Raw genomic sequence first — 19,992 nt, 5'->3', positions numbered from 1 at the left:
CTTAATTAGATATCACCTTAAATTTTAACTAATTAAACACCACAAATGATCTGTAATTTGATAAGTATAGTTAATTCCATGCATATGCACTTAACTATATATGGAATATTTACTCTCTCTAAGGTGAAGAGAAGGAGGAGGAGAAAGTGGAGGAAGAGAAAAAGAAGAAAAAAGGCAAGTTGTTCTATTTATGAACTATCAGAAAACGTTATTCTTCAATTTATAGTATATCTGATGTAGGAAACATAACCTAATTAATATTCCCTCCTTTCTTTTATACCCTTGTTACTCCTCGTCCCATGCATTTTTACTTTCTTCAGATCCAACAAATAATTCATATATAGCATATATATATGCTTAATGATTATTATAACAATGGCCAGACATTCTTCAAAAACTAGCACAAAGTCTCAAAAGAAGTAGATGGGCAATCAACTAACTTAGAAAAGATTGTAGCTAAACACTTTCAAACAGTATAGAAATAATTAAATTAGACACTCAACAAAACAAAAACAAAAAAAGAGAAATTATTCCTACTTGGACGGTCTTTACAAGTGTAGATCTAAACTCACATGATCTTGAACTCCTTCCTTCAGTTCATACCCAAATCGGCTTAGAGAAATCGAGCTGCTATTGGTCTTCAAATTTCCATTAACATACATTGGCAATGGATCTATCATCTTGTAACGGTCACGAGCATAATTAGAAAGAGGAGAAGAATGACTTCTCCAAAAGACCAAGGGACTAATTCCATTTATAGTACGAGTTTGAGAATAATGGCTACCATTATAAACATGACGACTACTTCCATAAAAGCTATGAAAATAATTGCCATGAACGTTTCCACTAAGTTGAGCTCTTTTGGCATTTTGACGTTCTCTTTTATGTGCATTTTGATGACCTCCTAATGCTTGTGAAGTTGGGAAATTCCTACAACAATAGTTACATACAAATTTTCGGTTGTCGGAGACATTGACACTACTGTCTTTTGATTCTTGATCATGACTATGGTTATTGGTATCGACAGATTTAGATTCCTCACGACCACCTAATTCTTTCCCAAAAAGCCTAATGGCTGCAGCCTTTTCTTTTGTTGGTGCTGGCCTAATAAAGGGCAGTTGGGAGAAAGATTCCACGTTCATGAAATCGTGAGTTTCTATATCTCTCCTATCCATGAATTTTTGTGAGGTTTTCTGAAGAATGAAATGATGAAGAGATAAAGGGAGCTAGATAAGGGTTTGGAACAAAAGTGAGAAGAAGAGATTTATGGAGAAAGCAGAAGCAAACGAGTATGTTGATGTTTGTCTATTCTCCCTTTGTTCTAATTTATATGATTCGGTTTGATTCGACAAAGAGTTCAAAAAGAAAAAAAATTATTTTGAAACTTGTAATTTTAAATATAATTAAGTTATAGATTTTTTGAAATTTATAGTCTTAAACATATTATAATATTGGACAGTTATAGAAAATAAGAAGGTCAAATTAAATAATTTTTTAATGTAAAAAGTTATTACTCCATTTTTATGAACAAACTAATAAGAAAACATGGTAGTTTTAGGAGGGGTGGGGATATATAGAGAGCATAGTGGGATTAATGAAGGAAGTGGTCATATCCAAAGGGTATTTGGAGCTATTTTTTCAATACATTAATTTGTATCTTCATGGAACCTGACAATGCCACACAAAAGCAATATTGATTTATGTACGTACTTTACTTATAAACTCCCTAATTTATATAACAAAATTTTTATTATAAGGGCAAAACCTTGTAATATCACGGTTCAAAGTCTTAGTATTGCTTAAGATTATGAGCTATATTTTCGGCTAGTGTGGCAGTTATAAATTAAGCACAATAACAAGCTAAGATTTGAGAGTTTAAGTTTTGTAAAATGACAGTAAATATTGACCTATTACTGTTGAAATTGTCAAAAGTCCCACATCGGTGGATGACAATTTTGAATGAGAATTTCACCCTATAAAAGGAGGCCTAATGTTTAGGATTGAAGTACACCTCTCATTTGCTTTTTTTATCTTCTTAAGGCATTTGTATCTTCTCTCTTTAGTATTATTTCACTTGTAATTTTGGAGTGGAATAAAATATTGATTGTGTCCGAGGAAGTAGGCAAAATTGGCCGAACCTCGTAAATTCTGGTGTTCTTTTATTATTGTCTTATTGTCTTGTTTATTATTTAGTGGTTGTCATAATTTTTGGTATAGTAGTTGTGACTCATTCACACTATATACATTTGGCTTCCGCAACAATGGGTATCAGAGCCAAGGTACTGCCTAAGTATGCTCTGTGGTTGCAGCATAGTCTGATCTTCCACATCAGAAAAGATCTATCTTGGTAACTGAGTCAAGTTTCTGTCTGAGTATGCTCTGTGGTTGCAGCTTAGTCTGATCTTCCACACCAGAAAGGAAATAATCTTGATTTGTGTCGTCAGCTACTAAATAATATTTGTGTCAAAATGGAAGACAATAAACAAGAAGAATCTACATCAAGTGTCAATAATACGTCATCGTTGGCATCTTCGCTTATGACAAGAATTGTGTCAAATGCGAAATTTGCGGTAGAAATTTTTGACAGGTCAGGACATTTTGGAATGTGGCAAGGCGAGGTTCTAGATGTTCTTTTTCAACAAGGGCTAGATCTTGCCATTGAAGAAAAGAAGCCAGATGTTATTGGAGAAGAAGATTGGAAAATTATCAATCGTGTTGCTTGCGGTACCATTCGATCCTACCTTGCTAGAGAGCAGAAATATCCATACACAAAGAAAACTTCTGCAAGTAAATTATGGAAAGCACTGGAGGATAAATTTTTGAAGAAAAATAGTCAAAATAAATTGTACATGAAGAAGAGACTGTTTCGCTTCACCTATGTTACTGGTACCACAATGAATGAACATATCACCAGTTTTAATAAGTTGGTCACAGATTTGCAAAATATGGATGTAACTTTTGATGATGGTGACTTGGCCTTGATGTTGTTGGGGTCACTTCCTAATGAGTACGAGCACCTTGAAACTACTCTACTTCATGGAAATGACGAAATTTCTCTCAGAGAAGTTTGTTCGGCTTTGTACAGCTATGAACAAAGAAAGGGAGAAAAACAGAAGGGCGGAGAAGGAGAAGCACTAATTGTGAGGGGTCGTCCTCAAAATCAAACGAGGACTAAGAAGGGAAGATCTAAGTCGAGATATAGACCCAGCAAAGATGAATGTGCCTTTTGTCGAGAAAAGGGGCACTGGAAGAAAGACTGTCCGAAGTTGAAGAATAAGGCCAGACATAACAATGGAAAGGCCATTATGGATTCAAATGTAGCTGATTGTGATGATTCCGACTTCTCATTAGTTACAACAGAGTTATCAACATCATCAGACATATGGTTGATGGACTCGGCTTGTAGCTATCATATGTGTCCCAACAAGGACTGGTTCGTGAATTTTCAAGAAGGAGAATATGGAGTCATCCACACAGCAGATAACAGCCCTCTTACCTCATATGGCATTGGTTCAATAAGATTAAGGAGCCATGATGGAATGATCAGAACATTAACAGATGTTCGATATGTACCAGGTTTGAAGAAGAATCTCATCTCTATGGGAGCCCTAGAATCAAAAGAGTTCAAAATCATTGCAGAAAATGGAGTGATGAGAATATACTCCGGTGCACTAGTGGTAATGAAGGCCAATCGGAAGAACAATAACATGTACCGCTATCGTGGTAGTACAGTTATTGGGACAGCGACAGTGACATCCAGTGATGACAAAGAGGCAGAAGCAACCAGGCTATGGCACATGCGCTTGGGACATACTGGAGGGAAATCCTTGAAAGCTCTATCTAATCAAGGATTGTTAAAAGGCGTAAAGACTTGCAACTTGGAGTTTTGCAAGCATTGTGTAAAAGGGAAACAAGCAAGGGTTAAATTTGGTACATCGATCTATAATACTAAAGGCATTTTGGATTATGTACACTCCAATGTTTGGGGTTCTTCCAAAACACCTTCATTGGGTGGGGAGCACTATTTTGTAACCTTTGTTGATGATTTTTCCCGAAGAGTGTGGGTGTATACAATGAAGAGGAAAGATGAAGTGTTGGGAATTTTTCTCAAATGGAAGACGATGGTGGAGAATCAAACAGGCAGGAGGATCAGGTGTATTCGCACAGACAATGGAGGTGAATGCAAAAATGATCATTTCAATAAGGTCTGTGAAAATGATGGCATCATCCGACACTTCACTGTCAGACATACACCACAACAGAATGGAGTGGCAGAACATATGAATCGGACTTTACTGGAGAAGGTACGGTGTATGTTGTCCAATGCTGGCTTGGGCAAAGAATTTTGGGCTGAGGCAATTACATATGCATGCCACCTCATTAATCGTCTACCATCTGCTGCCATTGATAGCAAGACACCATTTGAAAAATGGTATGAAAAACCTATTGTAGATTATGACTCTTTGCACGTGTTTGGCTCAATTGCATACTATCATGTGAAAGAGTCAAAATTGGATCCGAGAGCAAAGAAGGCTATATTTATGGGGATTACTTCTGGAGTCAAAGGATACCGCTTATGGTGTCCAGAGACAAGGAATATTATATTCAGCAGAGATGTTACCTTTGATGAATCTGCCATAACAGATAAGGTGACAGTTGAAGATGTCAAACAAACTGGTGGTGCATCAAAGCAGGTGGAGTTTAAGGGAAAATTTATTTTTCCTATGCAAGAAGCAGAGGAGGAAACAAATGAAGATTACCCTCTGGAAGAAGAGCCAGTAGAGAGGGAGATTCCAACTCAGGAACCTCGACAACAACTTGAATCAATAGCAACCAACAGGCCAAAAAGGACAATAACGAAACCTGTTCATCTCATAGAGACGGTTGCTTGTGCAACCTCAATTGTAGCTGATGGTGTTCCTACCACTTATAAAGACGCAATCCAAAGTTCAGAAGAAGATAAGTGGAGGATTGCCATGAATGAAGAAATGCAGTCCCTTCATCAGAATCATACATGGAAATTGGCCAATCTCCCGAAGGGAAAGAAAGCAATTGGGTGCAAATGGGTATTTGCAAAGAAAGAAGAATTTCCTAACCAAGAAGATGTTCGCTACAAAGCAAGATTGGTGACCAAAGGATATGCTCAAAAGGAGGGAATTAATTACAATGAAGTATTTTCTCCAGTTGTAAAACATTCCTCCATTAGAATTATGTTGGCTTTGGTAGCACAGTTGGATTTGGAACTAGTTCAGATGGATGTAAAAACTGCATTTTTACATGAAAACTTGGAGGAGGAAATCTACATGGCTCAGCCAGAAGGATTCAAAATTGCTGGAAAAGAAAATATGGTATGCAAACTTGAAAAATTGTTGTACGGATTGAAACAATCTTCTAGACAATGGTACAAGCGATTTGACAAGTTTATGTTGCGGCAAGGGTACAAAAGAAGCAAATACGATCATTGTGTGTATTTGCGCAAACTTAATGATGGTTCCTTTGTATATCTTCTCCTATATGTTGATGATATATTGATAACTTCCAAGAATTTGGAAGAAATTGATAAGTTGAAGATTCAACTGAAGGAGGAGTTCGAGATGAAGGATCTGGGTGAGGCAAAGAAAATTCTTGGCATGGAGATAATAAGAGATAGACGTTCAAAGAAACTCTGTTTATCTCAGAAAGAATATTTGAAGAGAGTACTACATCGTTTTGGCATATATAAGAAGACTAAGCCAATTAGTACGCCACTTGCTCCCCATTTTAAGCTAAGTACTACTATATCGCTAAATATAGGAAATGAGGAAATAGTTTCAAGGGTACCATACGCAAATGCTGTTGGTAGCTTGATGTATGCAATGATTTGTACGAGACCTGACATTTCACAAGCCGTTGGAGTTATTAGCAGATATATGCATAATCCAGGAAAGGAGCATTGGCAAGCTGTGAAATGGATTCTACGGTATATTCATAGTACTGTAGATGTTGGGTTAGTTTTTGAGCAGGAAGGCAATCGGTCTGTAGTTGGATATTGTGACTCAGATTTTGCGGGTGATCTGGACAAACGAAGGTCAACTACTGGTTATGTGTTTACTTTTGCAAAGGCACCAGTTAGTTGGAAGTCTACTTTGCAGTCAACAGTTGCTTTGTCTACAACAGAGGCAGAGTACATGGCTATTACAGAGGCTGTGAATGAGGCAATTTGGCTTCAGGGGTTGCTAAAGGAGCTTGGTATTGAACAAAAAAATATTATAATTTTTTGTGATAGTCAAAGTGCTATTCAATTAGCGAAGAACCAAGTTTATCATGCAAGGACGAAGCACATTGATGTTAGGTATCATTTCGTACGAGAAATCATAGAAGAAGGAGGAGTCACGGTGAAGAAAATTCATACTACGGAGAACCCTGCTGATATGCTGACAAAAGTGGTGACTGCGGTCAAGTTTCAATATTGTTTGGATTTGATCAACATTGTTGAACCCTAAAGATTGAAGATGAAGACACAACCAAAATTTGTTATTGAGAGAAAATTGAAGATGTGAAATTTTGCCAAGGTGGAGATTTGTTGAAATTGTCAAAAGTCCCACATCGGTGGATGACAATTTTGAATGGGAATTTCACCCTATAAAAGGAGGCCTAATGTTTAGGATTGAAGTACACCTCTCATTTGCCTTTTTTATCTTCTTAAGGCATTTGTATCTTCTCTCTTTAGTATTATTTCACTTGTAATTTTGGAGTGGAATAAAATATTGATTGTGTCCGATGAAGTAGGCAAAATTGGCCGAACCTCGTAAATTCTGGTGTTCTTTTATTGTTGTCTTATTGTCTTGTTTATTGTTTAGTGGTTGTCATAATTTTTGGTATAATAGTTGTGACTCATTCACACTATATACATTTGGCTTCCGCAACAATTACAACATATAAATGTTGAGTAAGTCTGATATGATAACTCAGAATAGAGTTAATAACGTAAATAAATTTATTTAACATTAGTATATATAACTTAGATCATAAATGTAATTAGACAAGAGGAGTGTTCTATCATATCATAGGTAAATAGAAACAAGGACCTAAGACAGAAAACGTGTACATCTTTGAATTCAATAACTCAATGAACCTGACTGTAGTATTTTATACGTATACAAATTATGAACAAAATAGAAATATTTCACCCAATTTAATGATATTATCCACCTTATAAAGTAACAAATTACGCGTCAAATCCGGTAATATGGTGGTGGCCGAGGACTTTATATTGATTATTGAATATTCTTGGACCACTGGAACAAGATATCAGATCGCATACCTTAGTACTTATTAATTAATCTCATTTATTATGGATAATTATTTGTAGTTAAAAATTCTTTTACAATATTAATATATAAAAATTAAACTCATATGCTTAAAGGGTTTGGGTGGGTGGTGGTGGAGGGGGGGTTGTCTTAGTTCGCTCTTCTTTCGGATTGGGATGGGATGCTATTCGTAATTCAGGCATACAACATACAAGGAAAATGTAACATGATAAATTTGAAATTGACAGCAAAATTTGGACGCTAATTCTACAAATAGTCCTTCAAGTTTGGTATCTGTCAATGTAATTGAAACTAGTACCCCTAAACTTCCTTTATTCATTTGAAATGACTTAGTACCAAACGTGGGTTGAATTAGGGGTGGTAAACGAGCGGATTGGGTCGGATGTGGACAGATTAAAAACGAGTAATGTAAAAACGGTTATATTATTCGACCTAACCCATATTTAATACGGATAGAAAATGAGTTACTCGGAAAATAATATGAATATCCATATTATCCATAACTTGAGGAACCCTTAATTTGAGTCTTTGCAAAGATAAAAGTTAAATCAATTAGTTATCCATTTTAAGCGGATAATATGAATCTTATCTATATTTGACCCATTTTTAAAAAGATTATTATCCAACCCATTTTTTAGTGAATAATATGGATAAATAACTGTTTTTTAAAACTATTTTGCCAGGTTGAATTAATTGTCCAAATAGTCAGCTAATTGCTTAAACAAGAGAAACATGGAGAAAAGATCGCAACTTATTTCTCTTGTGGGTCTATATCTAGCGACTAGCAGGACCAGGTACTTGTAGTTGGTGATGCTTCTTTATTACTATTGTCAACGTCTCTTATGTTGTTTTAATTTGGCCATTATTAAGAGACTACATGATATTTTCCCATTCAAAAATAAAAATAAAAATGCAACAACATAAGCACTCTATTATTCCATCTTGATTTAGCCAATCATTTGATGAATATATAGGCCGGCAACTATAAGACTTTCCCTTTTTCAGCAGATTCAAATTCACAGATTGCTCTATTCGTGAGCTCAAAACTTTTCCTATTCGTGAGCTCAAACTTTCTTTTTGTGCCTTTATATATATATATTCATACCATCTTATGCAATGCGTGCATTCTAACTGCATATAATGAATATGTTTAATATACATATCTTGAATTGGAAAATCTTTTATCCTTTATTTTCCAGAGGTAGATATTTGCGTTTGCTATGGCATGTTCTTCACTCTTGAAGCTAAAGGGAAAAGTTTTTACTCATTACATATTATAAAACGCATTGTTAGGTAACACCAGTGTCTTGCCTAGCTATGACGAGGCCCAAGTGATGGGTCAGGGATTGCTTGCAACGGAGTCATGATCAAACATGGTGTTTGCTTGATGAGCCTGATTAAGAAATAAAATTGTGACCTTTCTCTCAGTTGCATAACTTTTGGTATGATAATAAGTACTTGATCCTAACACGCATTTATTAGGTTTAATGGAGAAAATTAAAGGTTAGAGAACCATATGACATGTCTGTTTACGTAATATCAGTCCTAGTTATAAAATTTTTGCCACCTCGAGACGACTATTCATCATCCTCTAGAGAAATCGGAGAAAACAGAAAGAAAAAGTTCTAGCTTGTCGGGCTTAATTGCTGCTGTCAGATTAATGGAGCCAAGTTTTTAGTCTTGTGTTTTAATGGAAGTATATGTAGTTCTTTTATTTGATGGATCATGGATTGCACCATCTTAATAGAAGTGGAGCCTACCGACAACTGCCATGAAATTCATATCTCATTATTCGTAATATGTAAACCCTAAACACAAACATGCACAATTTATTCATTCTTGACAAAAATATAAACAATAGCTAGGGTTTAAGCAAAAGTTACTAAGTTCTTTCGAACCTGTAACTATAAGAGTATAGTGGCCCCGAGCCTGAATACAAACACTCATTACCATTAAGGTCATAATAATCTCGTAGGAATAGCTAGGGGACATGCATTTTCGTTTTTCATTTTCAGATATATGAATGAGGAAGGGTTAGTTCTTACCAGTAATGCAGTTATAAACTTATGAATCATAGAAATAAACTTTAAAGGATAATTGCTGATATTTGACTATAATTTCATATTTTTAATGCATTATTTACCTTATATTTTGGTGCTTTAATGCTAAACTATATTATATTTGGGCTTAATTGAGTTTATTTTATGTGTAGGTACGTTGAAGACGAAATTGGAAGCAAAGTAGAGATTTTATATGTATTTTATGCACTGCAAGAATGACTCGTGAGTATTTGATGATGGAAAATATTATGATATCATGATTTGATGATCAAGACATAATGATGGGTTGATGATTAAAATAAGAAAAGAGAATTAATAATTGAAAACACAATGCAAATGAATTGAAAGAAAGAAACAGAAGCAAAAAAACGTGAATTTTGGCAAAAGACAAGGAAAAGCAAAACAGAATCAAAACGAAGCAATAAAGCAGGCGACGTGAGCCAATCTGTTCGCGTTTGAGCGAGAGAGCTTCTGCGCGTTTTACCTAGCAAGACACGGCGTGTGACTGTTTCGGATTTTTAAAGCTTATTTTGTCTCCTATTTAATTTTGGATTTAGTTAATTCGTTTGAATCTTTTTCCTACGCATATAAATAATTGTAAGCACGTAATTTTTGACCCGCGCAACATTTAAAAGTAGTATTTTAAAAATATTTATTTATTTTTCATTTTTATAGGATATCAATCAACTTTTAATTTTAGAAAATAAGTTTAAAAACACAAAAATAGTTTTATAATATTTTTTCTCTTATTATACATCTTATTTATTTATTTTATTTACTTAAGCTTATTAGTATTTTATAATGATAATATTTTAATTTTTACCATTACTTTAACATAATTTTCCTTACCTTTTTACAACATTTAAAAAAATACCAAAAATATTTTTATTTTAATGTATAGTTCACTTTAACAGTTTATTCTTATTAACTAAGATAAATTAGTATATTTTGGTAGTAACTTTATTTTTATTCTTGTTCAACAAGAAAGAATTGAATTTGGGCCAATCGGGAGCTCATTTTGAGATTTTAGTGGCCCAGCAAGACAAAAACCCATTCTTCCCAATCCCTTTTAGCCCAAATCCTTTTCTCACCCATCAAACCCCTCCCTTAATCATAGCCATTGATCTACTTTCATCCAAGGGCCATTTATTAATAGTTGAGCGACTAAAAAGAGTCAAATTTCCTTGATTTGGGATTTTAAAATAAACCGGTGACTTGGGACACCATAAATATTTCAAGTGGCGACTCTGAACCAATACATAATCCCATTTCGAAAAATATCACTTAAATTGGAAAAACTCTCCTGTCCCTCGGGAAAAAGGAGGTGTAACAGCTCTGGCGATTCTGCTTGGGACAAGAGCCCAGAACTTCTGATTCAGGGTTCAGAATTCGAGCTTAGAATAACTGTTATACTTGGCTTTGGTTTATTATCTGATTTTTACATATTTGAGCCTAATGTGCTAAATACCGTTTTTTACCGTTTTAATACTGTATGAACTGTATATAAACTGTTACGAAAACCATTCTTCTCTCCGAGTCTTCTAAATCTTCTGAGAAGCGTGCGCTTCGCGTGACTTCTTTTCTGATAGAGTCATACCCTAATTTAGAACGAGGATCGGATAAGTTGCAAAGCTGGTGAAGCTTCTGTATTCCCGGTACGCTGCCCCCCCTCGGCTCGAGTTGTCTGCTCGGGTAAGCCAGATCTAGAACAACACACCCAGGATTTAACCCTAGAATAACAAAGCCGCATGCCGAATCCCTAGTAGGTACGCTTGTTTGCATCATGTGCATTTGACTTTGGGGACTCAACACAGGGGTTGAGTTCGTCTAGGACAGGTGTACCCCAAGATAAAAAGACCATCATAATGCATCTTACGTGCTACATGTGGCATTTTTTTTTATTCTGGTTTGCATGCTGACTGGCTTCTAGAATAGGGAAAGAAAATTAAGAAAAACAGGAGAGAGAAATTGACTCGGTTCCTGAAAATCCTGGTATTTGAAAAAAAAAAAGGAAAATAAGATCCTGAAACTCTGCCTAATTTTTAGAAGGTTGTCACAAATGAATCCAAATTTTCAAAAATGACATTTTTCCCCGGTCCTGAAAAACTAACGAACTACGCGGGTCTGATTCTCACCGGATGTGAGATACGTAGGCAAACCTCATCGGTTCCGGCCCCCATTTTTCAAAAATTTAAAAATATTTTCTTTTAATTCCTTCTTTAGAAGTCTCTCCTTAGAAAATTCCAAATAAAAAAAATTTAAAACCAAAAGTATTTTCTTTCTTTTTAGATGTTTTTCATTCGAAAAATAAAATAAAATCAAAATCCATAAATATATTTTTCCTTCTTTAGAAGTCTTTCTCCGAAAAAAATAAAATAAAAATCGAAATTCAAAGAAAAATATTTTCTTTCTTCTTTAGAAGTTTTTGTTTTCAAAAATTCTCAAAAAAAATAATTAAAAAATCAAACAAACAAGTCAAATTTCAAAAATATTTTCTTTCTTCTTTATAAGTCTTTTTTTCGAAAATTTAAAAAAAAAAAATCAAAAATCAAAATTCAAAAAAAGAATTAGTTTGTTTTCTTTATTTCTGATCTTCCCGAACTACGCCATATCTGATTCATGTGGAACATGATACGTAGGCAACCTACATCGGGTTCGATCGAATCATTATAAAAAAAACATGGGATGGAGGATTGGGAAAAAAAAAAGAAAAGAGAGGCTATCAGAAAGAAAAGAGAGGGAAGAAAATGAAAAACCAAGGAGCGCGAGAAACAAAAAGTGAAGAAGAACAGGGGCAGGAAGAGCGAACTTAGGATGATGCCAATATGACCTTCGTACCCTCGGAGTCATTTTAGAACCGATAACTGTGACTTGGTGCTTTGCACATAATGTGAGATTATCTTATGTTAAATGCCCTAAAGCTAACATGATGACTTCATTTTGTTCCTCTTTACTATCTTCATTATAACAGAAGGGTGGTTGGTTTGTGATTCTTAAGTTGGTAACTCTACCCTGTAACATAAAGTCGAAAGGCAATGGCAGACGACAACGGAATTGGGTTGGTTGATACTGGTGCCCAAAAGCAATTGGCTGAACAAGACACTGGGTTGGTTGAAGAGGTAAGGATGTTAAGACAACACATGGTGGATATGTATCAGGCTTGGATGACTGGGAAGGCACCACCCCCGCCACCACCTAGCTTCCTAGATGCTACCCTCACCCAAGCCCCGGCCATATTGTCAGATGATCCACCATATTCTCCAAATTTTCCCGTTTATCATATCTTTCCTAACCTCCCTAGTAGCTCCATTGCTCGTCCTCCAACTACATTTCCCAAAAATAGCTCTCATGTCATGTCCACTATTCCCACCATCATAAATTCTCAATAAACTCTCCTCAGGTCCAATAGTGAACACCAGTTCAAATCTCATGATGCCCAATACTACCCTCAGAAGCGATCCACCAGGTCCCGGACTCGTATAATCGTAAACTTTAGAATGCGCCTTATGTTGAAAATGAAAAGTCCGCAGGAAAAGAAGGGCGGGATGAGATATCCAGAATGCTGAAAGGCATAGAACAATCCTTAAAGAACATGCAGGGGATAGGAAATCAGACTAACATGTCTTACAATAACTTGTGTATGTTCCCTGATGTTCATCTGCCCGCGGGGTTTAAAATGCCAAAGTTTAACTTCTATGATGGGCCTGGAGATCCAGTGGCCCACCTGAGGGGTTATTGCAGTGAGATGAGAAGTGTTGGCAGGAAAGATGAGTTGTTGATCGCGTATTTCAGTGAGAGTTTGAGTGGGGCAGCCTTGGAATTGTATACTCGTTAAGATGTGAGTAAGTGGTATGCCTGGGATGACATGGCTCAAGATTTTGTTCGATACTTTCAATACAATATAGACATTATCCCAGACCATTCCTCCCTATCTAAGATGGAAGAGAAACCCAAGGAAAGTTTTAGGGAGTTTGGGCTCAGATGGAGGGAACAAGCTGCTCGGGTCAATCCCTCGATTGATGAAGAAGAAATGGTTAAGCTTTTCCTACAAACTTAGGGACCCACCTACTTCAGTCATTTGATTCCGGCTTTAGGTAAGCCTTTCAATGATCTTGTAAAAATGGGGGAGATGGTAGAAGAAGGGATCAAGTCAAGAAAAATCATGAGCTATTCTGCATTGAAAGATACTACAGAAGACATTCAGAACATCTCAGTAAGTTTGGAAGGAATAAAGAGAAATAGAAAAGATGTTGTTGAGCCCCGCCAACGACAAGTCCCAGTGGGCATTCCTGCTCAATGCTTTTAGCCTCAACACCGACTCCATGAACATCCTCGTGCTCCTAATAGTCCTCCCCAATGCTACTTTCCTCCATAAAATCCCCAAAGTCATACCTCACCCTCCCAGTACTCTATCCACAATGCACCACCATATGCTCCATATCTACCAGACCCGCAATGGCCTGCACCACCTCCACAAATATCTTACCCACCTCTACAAGCATATCAACCATCTACCTGCAAGAGGTTCTAACCGAAGCCTGAGTACAAACTGAAAAGGCAGCAAGAAAAAGAAAAGTCTTTCACTCCTATTGGAGAATCATATGCTAGTTTGTTCCAAAAGCTGAGGCAATTGGACATGTTGAAGCCGATTCAGATAAAAATGTGGAACCCCCTTCCAAAGAATTTTGATTATTCTTAAAGGTGCGCATATTGCTTTGATGCCCCGGGGCACAATATAGAAAAGTGTTGGCATCTGAAAAGAGCAGTCCAGAAGCTTATTGATGCAAGTGACATTACCGTGCAAAATTCAGACGCAGCAGATACTAGCCAAAGTCCTTTGTCTGTTCATAATGAGTCGCATATGGTGGGTATGATTTGTGTTGAAAAGGAATATGAGAACTCTTCTGAGCTCCTTGGAGGGCCACTTGCCGCAAAGTTTTCAGCGCTATCAGTCTCGGTTCCAGAAGTTGATCTTAAGAACGAGTCGGCAAAAAGGACCCAAAAGCTATTCGATGAGGTCAATATGATTGAAATTTGTAATGCTCTTGGTAATATTGACGTGGAACTCAGTGGCTAAGATGTTGGGCTGGATAATTGGAAATACACTCCTTTCTTGGCTAGCCAGGGAGGAGTTTTGGTGATTTATTTTGTTGTCATTTCTGTTTGTCCGGGTTATTTTAGGGTTGTAATTCAGATATTGTCTTGTGACTCAAACCCTCCTATCCATTCATTTTACCTAGTTCGTTTAGTCGTAGTAACTCATCTAGTGTTATCTAGGATTATTCTGGGGTTGTAACCCAAGTTTATTTTGCTTGTTTTTGTTGTTCACACCTTTTCACCATCAGTTTAATGTAATCTCTGTTTTCTGTTATTTCTTGTCCGTTTTGTTTAGTTTTTTTTCTTCTTATATGTCTTTCCGTGCTGACTCTAGTGACATGACATGCATGCGTAATTCTCAGCCTGGTCTTAAAAGTTTGTCTAATCATGAAACAATGAAACAAGATTTGAAGATGACAGGGACATTTGAGGGAAATAAGAAAAGATTTGGATATTTTGAAATCATTTAAAGCCCGAATTGTGTGAAACTGGGGCAGATAGTTTGGGAAGTTAATAGGACGACAAGAATTTGTTACAAGAGAGTGCGTCCTAGACAGTTGAAGCAAGCAACTCTGATTTCAAGTGCACCTCAAGTTACATGATAAAGCCAAGGGAGTTTGTCCCAAACTGACGGAGGGTGTCCATTGATAAGAAGAAATCACCCAACGAGAGTTCTGTACTTGACAAGGCACTAAAAATATATGGAGGGCATATATGTGATATCAATGCCGATGCTGCAAAAGAAATGTTGTGCATGATCTTCATTTTTCCTCCTCAAGTTGCATGTGTTGTACTTGGCATTTTCAGAGATTGGGAGGCCCTCTTTTAGCTACCCCAACACTTTATACCCTTCGGTACCCTTTTGAGCCTATGCTAATTTCTTTGACCTCCCCTCTTTTGGAATCAAGTTAGAGTAGTAAAAAAAAAAAAGAGAAGAAAAAGTCCATGTCCCCATAGAATGTTCATTCCTAAAGAAAAATTCAAAAAAAAAAAGGATAAAGAAAAAAAGAAAAAGAGGAAAAAGAAAGAAAGAAAAATAGCAACAACAAAAAGTATTCTTTTGAACTACGTTCGACCTGATTCTTGTCACCACAAGATCGTTTGCACCAAATAAAATATTTCATAAATCCCACGAAGTCAAGAGTGGGGCAATTTTTTTAGTAATTCCATCTAGAAAAAGAAAAAAAAAGAAAAGAATCAAATTCTCTTGTTCTAGAAGCTGGGGCAAAGTTTTTAGAATGGATTCCAAAAGTTGTAAATAAATTGACCCCGTTGTCTTAGTTGTTTTGAGACTTTCCGATATCTTTTCTTTCTAACGTTATCCAAAAGCCACATTACAGTCCAAAAAAGACCTCCCAGATAATCTTTGAGAGTGCCGAGCTAGACATGCCAGGAGCATATGATGTTATTTTTTACCATGGTTAATGCCTTGTCATCTGCAGAATTAGAGAAAATAAGAAGAAAAGAACAAAATGAGAGAGTCTTATCGGTGAAAACCTTCACAGGCACCATAAGGCGACTGTGAGTTGAGAGAAAGAACAAAATGAGAGAGGCTTGATGGTGAAAACCCTTCGGGCACTACAAGTCGAATAAGGATCATGAATCAGATAGGATAATCGGAGCATTGAAGCCCAGTTTCACGACTTAGAGGTACAACGAGAGTTGAAGATCAGACTTGCGTGATAGATTATACCACTTAATCCAAAATGCATGTCATGGTAATTAGAGTTGGTTTCCACATTTGATAAGTTTCTACTTGGTGATTTTCTTGTTAGATGTCATCTCTTTCTATTGTCCCCTTACTCTGTTCTTCTTGATTTGTTTAAGTCCTCTTTTTGAGTCTGTTTTGTCAAAACAAGTGAGAAATGACTTCAAAATTTGCTACCAGCTTTTCAATTACACAAAGCGGAGACTGACTAGCACATCAAAGTGGTATAAGTCGGGAAAGAGCAGTATGCACACTGAGTTGGCGACAATTGACATGCTTTGGGATTCATGTGAAATGTAAAGGTTCGGTAAATGTCAATTCATGAGCACAATGCAAGAGACAGAGGGTATTGGTTCTGAACGGATCAAAGGTGTTTTCTGTGGCAAGGGTTGACAGAAGAGTGGTTAGCCAATAACAAGCAAAGTCCTCCAAGTTGAAATCAAAGTTATCATGGCAAGTGTAGGAGCAATCGCCCTCAAGATCAAGGCCACAAACCAACCACCATGTTTTAAACTCACAAGTTTTCTTTGTTTGAAATAGGGACGAAGACTATGATCAAATCAAAGCTTGGAAGCTTGAATTTTTCAGGTGTCGTGCCCAAATTTTGTTAGCACAAAAGCTGTTTGAGAAGGTTTTTACCTTTTAGACATCTTCCATAGTTCAAAAGAATAGTACCTCCTAGGCAGTCTCCCTAGTCGGAATAGTCTTTAGCTTTCTTTGAGTTCAGGATTCCCGCCTGAAAAATAGGGCCAGTCTTTTATTCTCTTAAGTTGTTAATCATAGTTTTCCTTTAATTCAGGGGTCCCGCCTGAAAAATAGGGTTAGTTTTTAGTTCTTAGTTGTTAATCTTTAGTGCTCCTTAAGTTCAGGGGTCCCACCTGAAAAATAGGGTCAATTTTGATTCTAAGTCAAGATCAGTTTATAGTTTTCCTCAGACTCAATCTCACATCTAGGAGACACACTTCCTAGTTTGAGTTATTCAATTTATAAGATATGCACTTCCTAGTTCAAGTTTCATCTTTAGGAGACGCACTTCCTAGTTTGGATCATTCAAGTTTCATCCTTAGGAGACACACTTCCTAGTTTGGATCATTCAAGTTTCACCCCTAGGAGACGCACTTCCTAGTTTGGGTCGTTCAAGTGTCACCTCTAGGAGATGCACTTCCTGATTTGGGTCATTCAAGTTTTATTTTTAGCAGACGCATTTGCTAGTCAAACCTTTCTTGGTTTTACTCACAAGAGACGCACATCCCAGTCGAGTCTCCAGTTTTAGTCTCATCATTGCATCCTTCATCGTTAGCATAGGCAATTTATAGCTTTGCTAACAACTCACAAATCTTCCTAGTGTAAACTAGGGCGGAAAATTTTATTTGTTTTGTTATTTAGATTGTAGGCACCCACCTGGAGAACGAGGGTCAATATTTCAAAAATCGGTTTTAAGTTCCAATCAGAGAAACATCAGGAGCCCGCTTGAAGAATAAGGTCAACTTTCAATTTTCATGTTCAAGATAGAGGGGCATCAGGAGCCCGCCTGAAGAACATGGTAAACTTTCAATTTTCAAGTTCAAGATAGAGAGGGCATCATGAGCCCGCCTGAAGAACAGTGTCAACTTTCAATTTTCAAGTTCAAGTTAGAGAAGCATCAGGAGCCTGCCTGAAGAACAAGGTCAATTTTCAGTTTACAAGTTCAAGTTAGAGAGGCATCAGGAGCCTGCCTGAAGAACAAGGTCAATTTTTAATTTTCAAGTTCAAGTTAGAGAAGCATCAGGAGCCTGCCTGAAGAACAGGGTCAATTTTCAGTTTACAAGTTCAAGTTAGAGAGGCATCAGGAGCCTACCTGAAGAATATGGTCAATTTTTAATTTTCAAGTTCAAGTTAGAGAGGCATCAGGAGCCCGCCTGAAGAACAGGGTCAACTTTCAGCTTTCAAGTTCAAGTCAGAGACAGCAGGATCCCTCCAGAAGAATAGAGTCAACCTCCAGTTTTCTTCAAATTCAAGTCAACAGGATGTCCACCTGAAGAATAGGGTCAATTTTCAGTTTCATGTTGAAGGATCAAGTGGAGATTCGAGGAAGATTCAAGACAAGAAGTAGATAGGATCTTGTATTTTTCTTTTATTCTGCTATAATTTTTGCTTTCAATTCATGATGTAATGACAGGGACCGCGGACCGGAACCTCGACGGAGCCTCAATCGATTCTCTCATCCTCTCCACATACTCCATCACTTTATTCACTTCTGAACTACACGTGTCCTGATTCCTTTATAGCCAAGGATATGTAGGAAACTCAGATACCAGGGCTCGGTCACAATCTTTTGTCCATCTGTGTTTTGTTTTGAATAAGCGTCAGGTCATAAATCAATTATGTTGCTTATTGTTCTTTGCTCCGAAAACTCTTCGTGTTTCCAAACAAAGAGGGGCAGCTGTAATCACATAATTTTTGACCCGTGCAACATTTAAAAGTAGTATTTTAAAAATATTTACTTATTTTTTATTTTAATAAGATTTCAGTCAACTTTTAATTTTAATTTTAGAACATAAGTTTAAAAACACAAAAATAGTTTTATAATATTTATTCTTTTATTATACATCTTATTTATTTATTTATTTTATTTACTTAAGCTTATTATTATTTTATAATGATAATATTTTAATTTTTACCATTACTTTAACATAGTTTTTCCTACCTTTTTACAACATTTAAAAAAATACCAAAAATATTTTTATTTTAATGTATAGTTCACTTTAATAGTTTATTCTTATTAACTAAGATTAATTAGTATATTTTGATAGTAACTTTATTTTTATTCTTGTTCAACAAGAAAGAATTGAATTTGGGCCAATCGGGAGCTCATTTTGGGATTTTAGTGGCCCAGCATGACAAAAGCTCATTCTTCCCAATCCCTTTTAGCCCAAATCTTTTTCTCACCTATCAAACCCCTCCATTAATCATATCCATTGATCTACTTTAATCCAAGGGCCATTTATTAATAGTTGAGCGACCGTGCTAAAACCACGGAACTCGGAAGTGCCTCACACCTTCTCCCGGGTTAACAGAATTCCTTACCCGGTCTTATGTGTTCGCAGACCATAAAAAGAGTCAAATTTCCTCGATTTGGGATTTTAAAATAAATCGGTGACTTGGGACACCATAAATATTCCAAGTGGCGACTCTGAACCAATAAATAATCCCATTTCGAATAATGTCACTTAAAATGGAAAAACTCCCATTATCTCTCGGAAAAAAGGAGGTGTGACAGCTCTAAATAGTCATTAAACACTAATGTTGAGGGAGAGGAGACCGACATTAGAGATTTAGAGATTGGACCGACATTAGACGGGGATTTGACCTAAGGAGGCAAGAACACACTAGGAGCAAGGCGGAGAATTCTTCTACGAGTTATTCACTTCCTTCTTCCTATTTCCATTATTGGTTATGAATTCTAGTATTGTAGTTTTGCATACTATTATGAATAGATAATTTGTTATTTAGAGTTTTGATAGAACCTTTTGTAGGATAAATTCTTGTTATGATTTTATATAATTGAGCCGTTGGATTTCTCTATTTGTTCAACTACGTTTATATTGTGATTGGTTGAAGAGCTCTCAATCGACTGTGCCTATTTAGTGTGTATTACTCGGGAGAGAGTGCATATTTAGGTAGTTGTTGAACAACATCACTCCTAACGTATATGAAGGATCAATACGGAGGGTTTAAAGATGGGATTAAGGATAACGAACCTTGGTGCGATCCGAGTGACCCGTACTTAATGCCAGCTAGCGTAATTCGGGAGAATATGTCTAGTAAATTATGGTAA

At 36.4% G+C, this 19,992-nt stretch overlaps 1 protein-coding gene across 1 annotated transcript; it reads right to left on the bottom strand.

Annotated features, from left to right (window-relative positions):
• Positions 1 to 548: 548 nt before the first annotated feature.
• On the bottom strand, positions 549 to 1,175 carry LOC107791097 (zinc finger protein 8-like). The gene has a single exon (XM_016613093.1). It carries the CDS (start codon positions 1,173 to 1,175, stop codon positions 549 to 551), a length of 627 nt encoding a protein of 208 aa, XP_016468579.1.
• Between the last annotated feature and the right edge of the window lie 18,817 nt (positions 1,176 to 19,992).

Source organism: Nicotiana tabacum, chromosome 24, assembly GCF_000715075.1.
Source record: "Nicotiana tabacum cultivar K326 chromosome 24, ASM71507v2, whole genome shotgun sequence".
Classification (NCBI taxonomy): domain Eukaryota; kingdom Viridiplantae; phylum Streptophyta; class Magnoliopsida; order Solanales; family Solanaceae; genus Nicotiana; species Nicotiana tabacum.
This window is presented reverse-complemented; position numbering and strand designations above follow the sequence as displayed.

Excerpts from the sequence above, each read along its gene's own strand:
- LOC107791097 (XM_016613093.1), bottom strand. The coding sequence starts at position 1,175 with ATGGATAGGAGAGATATAGAAACTCACGATTTCATGAACGTGGAATCT.